This window comes from Tachypleus tridentatus, chromosome 13, assembly GCF_004210375.1.
Source record: "Tachypleus tridentatus isolate NWPU-2018 chromosome 13, ASM421037v1, whole genome shotgun sequence".
NCBI classification, from domain to species: Eukaryota; Metazoa; Arthropoda; class Merostomata; order Xiphosura; family Limulidae; genus Tachypleus; species Tachypleus tridentatus.
Genome location: NC_134837.1, coordinates 37,021,622 through 37,028,748, shown reverse-complemented (window position 1 = coordinate 37,028,748; position 7,127 = coordinate 37,021,622). Strand labels below are relative to the sequence as shown.

Genomic DNA, 7,127 nt, shown 5'->3' with positions numbered 1-7,127 from the left:
TGGTTTGCTCTGGTCGCGGTTTCGCATCCTCGTCGCGCCAAACATGTTCGTCCTTTCAGCCGTTGGGGCGTTATAATGTGACGGTCAATCCCACTATTCGTTGGTAAAAGAGTAGTCCAAGAGTTGGCGGTGGGTGGTGATGACTAGGTGCCTTCCCTCTAGTCTTACACTGCTAAATTAGGGACGGCTAGTGCAGATAGCCCTCGTTTAGTTTTGCGCGAAATTCGCAAACAAAAAAATCTTACGAAACTTTGATTTTGAATCCAAAATACACAAATTTAAAGAAATGTGTTAAGGACACCTATCTTCAGCTTATATGATTCTTGTTACAAATTTCAGGCTTCCTTATTGATGTCTGACGATTCCCTTGTTTTCGTCGTTTAAAGTTTAAACCTTAAATAAAAGTATTGACTTAGTATCAGGCCAAGCTTATTTACTGCTTATTAGCAGTTTGTTAATTCAAACGTTTTATGCTTACGTTTATATCTCTCTTTTTATATTCGTTACTATTGTATACACGACAAAGTAATGTATAAAAAAGCATTTATTTGGAGAAAATCGCTTATTATATCATATGTACACACTATTAAAAAATATTAATATGGCAACTAATACAAAAATAAAAATTTTTAATAAAATGTTCATATAAGTACTCCTAAGACTAAGTTTTTCTATATTACTGAACATTTAGTGTAACACAATATTTAAGTTTTCAATTTGAGAAACTATCTTTTAACTCTTTTGTCACTGTCCCTCCTCAATGTCGCTTCACCTGTATGACTCATCTTTGATTCGTTAATTGTCGGGTTTTGAAAAAGAAGCAGAATACGGACGTCCAGATGAAGGGTTGATCTTCTCCCAGTGACTACGACAAGCTCTGGAATGGTAAAGACAGAAATAAAAGTAAAATACAATTATGTGGTTAAAGATATAAGAAGAAAATGAAAGTCACTTAAAACAGCTGTAGTAGGTTAAAGAGAACAACGCTTTCCTTATGTTATTTATCCATTACTTAAATATATATAAAATATATTACCTTGCTCTAACCCAAGGTTTGGTATGCATTCGCAGCCCTCCACCCCACATTTCGTGTTTCTCCGATGCTTTGGGTTTCTTTCCCCTTTCTTCTGCAAGCTCTTCTGCAATAGCACGGATGTGATATGGTTCAAAACCACAACATCCACCAATGTAACGGACTCCAAGATCATAGGCTTCCCTAGCGAAACAGTGTATGTCCCATCTTGAACAAGTCCTAGGTTCCAATGCTATATATAAAATCCAACAACAAATATTTTTTTTATTTGTATCAGCTATGACTTGTTTACCTATTGTAGTTGGTAACGTGTTGGTTTTAATAATTAAATCTTATCTTATATTGTAGTTACCTTTTGTAAACTAATTTACAATTCAAAAAATTGTATTATACAATAAATTAATAAAAAGCTGCATTACGGATAATTCTACGTTAATAAGGGTTTTACAGAAATATCAAAATTTGTCAATAAGGTACAGCATTGTATGATGTGCAGGCGTATCATATCTTGTAACTGCTTTCTGATTACATAGAAATTTTAAAATTTTCCTTTACCATGTTCGTAAGTCGTTGTAAGAAAACAGTCATTATCCATAAAACCATTGGATTTTGATTTGCTCCAGTCGATTTTGTGATAATGTTCTGTTTAACAAATGACAACCATTGTGTTATTCAGTATGGTTGTAGTTACTTTACTTAAAAGCTATAATGGTCGACAGTATGTGAAAGAAGCCTTAGACCAATAGTAAGATGTTTCCAATTTTCTTCATTTTATGTCATATTACTGATGATTTATAGCAAAATTCTTGAAGATAACCGCCATATGGTCAGTTGTCATGTAAGCGGACTTTCAAGGGAGTGTAAAATGTAACAAAATATTTCAATCCCTATAGTTTTATTTAGTGGATGTCCCTATTAAGAATGAATTTCTATAAGCAACTGTTTAATATAACGGACAATCTGACTATTCGTTTGTAAAAGAGTAGCCCAAGTGATAAGTGATGATAATTAGCTGTGTTTTCTCTAGTCTTACATTGCTGAATGAAGGACGGCTAGCGAAAAAAGCCTTCTTATAACTTTGCGCGAAATTCAAAATTAAACAAACTAAAATTTTGTCCAATCTCATAACTCTTAGGACCCACAATTGAAGATAAAGGTGTACTTATGTAATTTTCTAATAATTTCATATTGCTTATCTTAGGGAAAAATCAATTTGCGTTATCCCACTGTTTTCACCATAGGGAATCGAACCCCAGATTCATGCTACTGTACAGGCGGGGAACAGTGCGATAAATATTTGAACAACAATCGCTTTCCCGGGTTTTGATATAAACACTTTATCACAAGAAATACTAAACTACAAAAAATTACTGTTGGTGGTTTAAGACATTATTCATAAAATATTCTAAAATATGCTTTGTCAGAAGATCTTCATTTAACCCCACCAGTAATACAGTGGTATGTGTACGGACTTACGCTGCTAGAAATCAGGTTTTGATACTCGTGATGGGTAGAGCACAAATAGTAATATCATATAGGCATATTTTTCTTACGCCCAAAGCATACTCTTTAGGATTCATAATTTTAGAACTTCTATAAGTTATAAATATTTGTAAGAAAAATACAGAAAATCAAATTACCAAACGGGAATTCCGAAAGATAAAGAAAGCCCAGTTTTCCTGCATCAGGAGTAAAAAATGCTAAAGGTTGACAGATAAGGTGAGCTTTGAGTCCTTCAGCATCCAGAGCTTTCTTCATAAGTCTCACAGCTTCCAAAGATACAAAGGGGTCAAAACGGCAATTCACACCTACTACATCAGCACCTTCACGAGATAAAAAGGAAGACACTAAGATTCCAGTTCTATAGAGAAATGAATCCATTATCCTATTACATTGAAGGAATCGTAATGTGTACAGTTATTATGAAAAGTGCTTGGCCACGTTTGATAACAATAATAACCAATAAACAAAATGAATGAAAATGATCTTGAGAAGATGTACAAAGTTTTAATTTCCTTGGTCGTAAGTACAACAGTTCACCAATAGCTTAAATATTTAATAAAAATAATTATGCTTAGTATTATGTAGAGTCAACTTAACAGAGGGGAAATAAGGCATTAACGTGTTAAGTTTAAAAGAACAGACAAAAGATAAAATTGACGAGTACCTGCTTTAACCATCTTTACTGCACACTCTCCACACGATATGTGGTTTACTTCACCCTCGGGACCAATACACATGTTAGCTACCACAGATAACTTTGTCTCTTTGCAGACTTCAATAGCCCATATTATCTCCTCAATATTTTCAAAATACTGCGAGAAAGAGATTTTCTGACTAATTCTTATAAAGATAAAAGATTAAAACTGAAACTGCCAGTTCTTCGTGTAAAACTCTGCGTTTGTTTGAATCATTAAACATATTAAAATAATAATGAAATACGACAAATATCATCCGTAGAAATAAAATATAGTAACATTTCTTTGTTGTTAAAATACGTAAAGTGATTAAGCGAGAAACTGCAATATAAACTCAGATTTACATATTATTTAATAATTACTCACAATCTAATGAATAGTAATTTATTACTCAAAGGAAACGGCAAATACATTTAGTAGGAGTTTTCTTCGTAGTTCGTCTCAGTAACGTATTCTTAAAATAAACCTAGGAAGTTTACCTCCACTTCTCAATATATTCAACAATTCGATTCTAAGTATTTTAACAATCCAAGTCTTTCAAAACAGTTCAGTAAGAAATATTGTAGTGAATAACTGTGCAATATTATACCTCACAAATTAGAAAATCCACCCCGTTTTCGACGAAGACGTCAACCTGTTTTCTAAAGTCTTCTTGCACTTTCTCTTTGTTTATACCTGGCTGGTAATTTGGATGTTGTGCAAATCCACCAGCGACAAGACAGTCACCTTCTTCTGATACCTCTCGAGCTAGTTTGCACGCTTTACTGTTTATTTCATCTTCCTAAAAACCAGTACCATAATAATGTGATTAGTCGTCTTCTATTCTCATAATCACATTGAATATCTGTATTCATTCTTTATTTTTTTACTTATCCCATATTGCAGATTCTGGGGATGAAAATTGTTACTCACCAAACATAACCCTAGTATACATCTTCTCTATTATTCACTGCTAACAACTTTTGTCAGGATTACCTGTGATACACAGGAAGGCATAAGTGGGAAGAAACTAAAAGTCCTTATTGAGGGTAATTTCTTTTGGATCACATCAACATGTCCGTTAGAAACTTAAACCTAAAGGAGAAGGACAAATAAAATAACCATCCACTGAAGAATGAAATACATCGTTGTATTTTACCTCGTCATTCAAAGATAATTATAGCTGCAGAGCTGGTGAGGTAAATATGAAAAGCATGAAATACTTAGAAACATAAAATATATAATCACAATGTATATACTTACGGAAAAGTTTTCTCCAGCTTCATTTCCCCTGTATTTTAGGTTACTTTCGCTGGCATAAAATGTAAAGGCTTGCATCACATCTGAACCAGCTCTGAGGAATTCTCTATGAAGTTGACGTACTAAGAACAAATAAAAATACTAAAACATGTATTGGAAAAGCCCATCAAAGCAAAATTTTTCTCATCCAGTTTAATAACACATGTCAACTGAATATAAGTGATTTGAAAAAAGCTACTGATTAAGAACTAGTACTTATGGTAAACATCTTAAATAAGAAGTAGTATTTACTTGATATTTAACATAAAATTAAGCGATTTTTTTAAAAAAATGTTATTAACATTTAATAAATTAATTGTGAGAAAATCAAAGTTGCCTACACTTTCTTACCAGCTTCTGGGTTCTCGACACATGCTTCCGGTGTCCAAGGCCCTGCTTTCACATAACCTCGTTTCTCCAAAGCAATCAGAAATCCTCCATCACCAATGACCACCCCCTCGTCCAAACGTTGGAGTAAACCCTTCTTATTAACATAAGAAAAAAAATCTTTCTTCAATAAATGATATTAATTTCTAATGAAAGCGAGCTAATCATGTAGAGTTAAATATAACCTCGGTAATTTAATATACTAATATATAATGGTTAAAATTCACAAAATTATCAGTTTGATACTCATTGTAATTAGCAACTGCTGAAAACTTTAATAATGTGTCCGAATTTTGCATTGCAATGTTATTATGTTTTGTTTTTCCGTTTATTAACTGTTTTCATAAATTCTGGAATTATTTATACACGTGTAAACCACCAAATTTCACAAACCTTCATGAGAAGGAATATCTTATCGATGTCACGTTTATTTTTACTTGCTTTTACTGAAAGATAAGTTGCAAATTCTAGTAATTTAGAAGAATTATGTTTGTGTAAAGGGCGTTTTTATTAGACAGTTTATAATTCATAAAATATAACAACAACATAATAATAAAAGCTTACTGAAAAATGTGAGCAAACAGAACTAAATTTAATAACAGACACAATATGATTTTATGAAACGGGTCTGATCTCGAGAGTAGATTTTGTTGTTTCCTTAAAAGGGATTTAATATTGAACACATACACATTGTTCATGTCTTTGAAACCAAACGTCTCTTTACCTCATTATCAGAAGCATACAATAAATTGAAACTTTTCCATGCTGTAAAGTTCCAAGAAATGCTGGAGAGATATTTGTACTTTGTGGGGATTAAGAATCTTTACATAAACTGTAAGACATTTCATTGTTTTAGGATTATTTTTCTAAGATGTCAGCATCTAGTGCAATCTATTAAAATAAACGGTAGGTTTCTTACAAAGTCATTCAACTAATATTCAATATATATTGTTTAACTAACCTTGTTATCTTTAGCAAACTCCATTATTTAAATATTACGAAATATCTTCCTTCTTCACTAATTGTAGAGATTTCTCTTCGACTTCTCTTCCACAAAATTGATCGAGGCAGAGACTTGATTTTGAACCATATTTATACTATTGCCTGCAGCCGTTGTCACGTGATTTTTTATTCAAGAATAGGTAAGTAATAGTGGATAAAACGTTGTAAGCCCTAAATTTTTAATTAAAAATTCCACAAATATAAGCTATTTATATTTCAGTTTGAGTTGTTTGTCTGTTGGAAAGTATTGTGATATATCACATTAACCTTAACAAGGTGGACTCGTCCAAAGGCAGAGCTTTAACCGTGTGATATGTGTTTACCACGTGCTTCTAGCAAAATTGCTGACTACAGTGAAAAGAAATATCTTTCAAACATAGTTATACATAATACAGTAAATAAAATTATATTCATCAATGTACTTTGATTTTTTTCAAAAATTTAAATTACTATCGAGTGTGTTTCAAGTCAGTTCGTCATTAGTCCGTACTTTATATATATGTAACCACTTTTTCCCATGAAACTTATCGAAATATAAGAAAAAAACTTATTTGATTTAGTTATATATATGTGTAATTTATATAATTATATTACTTGTAAGTTAAAGTAAATCACTTAAAGAATTTATATAACTTTTTATTTTAAAACGTTTCAAGATTTAGAAGTTGTATTAAAATATTAAATCATATATGTATGTCTGTATATGTGAATAGATATAAAATACACATACAAACAACAAAGCTAACCCTATTTGAGTTTGAAGACTGTTGCTATAGAGATAATAACAATCCATATTTTTGTTAATGTCAATATCTCACGCGTTCAACAACTGAGGCATCGCTATATATTTAGATGCTTCGTATAATTATTGTAATAAATAGGAAATAATGTTGTTCGTTTCTTTGTTTTTTTTTTAATTTCGCACAAAGCTACTCGAGGGCTATCTGTGCTAGCCGTCCCTAATTTAGCAGTGTAAGACTAGAGGTAAGGTACCTACTCATCACTACCCACCGCCAACTCTTGGGCTACTCTTTTACCAACGAATAGTGGGATTGATAACATTATAACGCCCCCACGGCTGAAAGGGCGAGTATGCTTGGCGCGACAGGGATGCAAACCCGCGACCCTCGGAATACGAGTCGCACGCCTTAACACGCTTAACCATGCCGAACCTAAATAATAAGGTATAAGAAAGTATGTTTTTTAAATAATGATGTTTATAGAACAAC

At 32.3% G+C, this 7,127-nt stretch overlaps 1 protein-coding gene across 2 annotated transcripts; it reads right to left on the bottom strand.

Annotated features, from left to right (window-relative positions):
• Window positions 1–526: 526 nt before the first annotated feature.
• LOC143237244 (betaine--homocysteine S-methyltransferase 1-like) lies at window positions 527–6,008 on the bottom strand. 2 transcript variants are annotated; one of them, XM_076476291.1, is made up of 8 exons: window positions 5,858–6,008; window positions 4,861–4,993; window positions 4,474–4,592; window positions 3,821–4,012; window positions 3,201–3,348; window positions 2,674–2,856; window positions 1,037–1,265; window positions 527–877 (listed from the first exon to the last, which is right to left on the bottom strand). In XM_076476291.1, the coding sequence occupies exons 1-8, from the start codon at window positions 5,879–5,881 to the stop codon at window positions 796–798; spliced, it is 1,110 nt and encodes a 369-aa protein (XP_076332406.1). In that variant the 5' UTR covers window positions 5,882–6,008; the 3' UTR covers window positions 527–795. The 2 variants fall into 2 exon arrangements, with proteins under 2 accessions (XP_076332406.1, XP_076332407.1); XM_076476292.1 differs by having other exon boundaries at window positions 4,861–4,990; window positions 5,858–6,004.
• Between the last annotated feature and the right edge of the window lie 1,119 nt (window positions 6,009–7,127).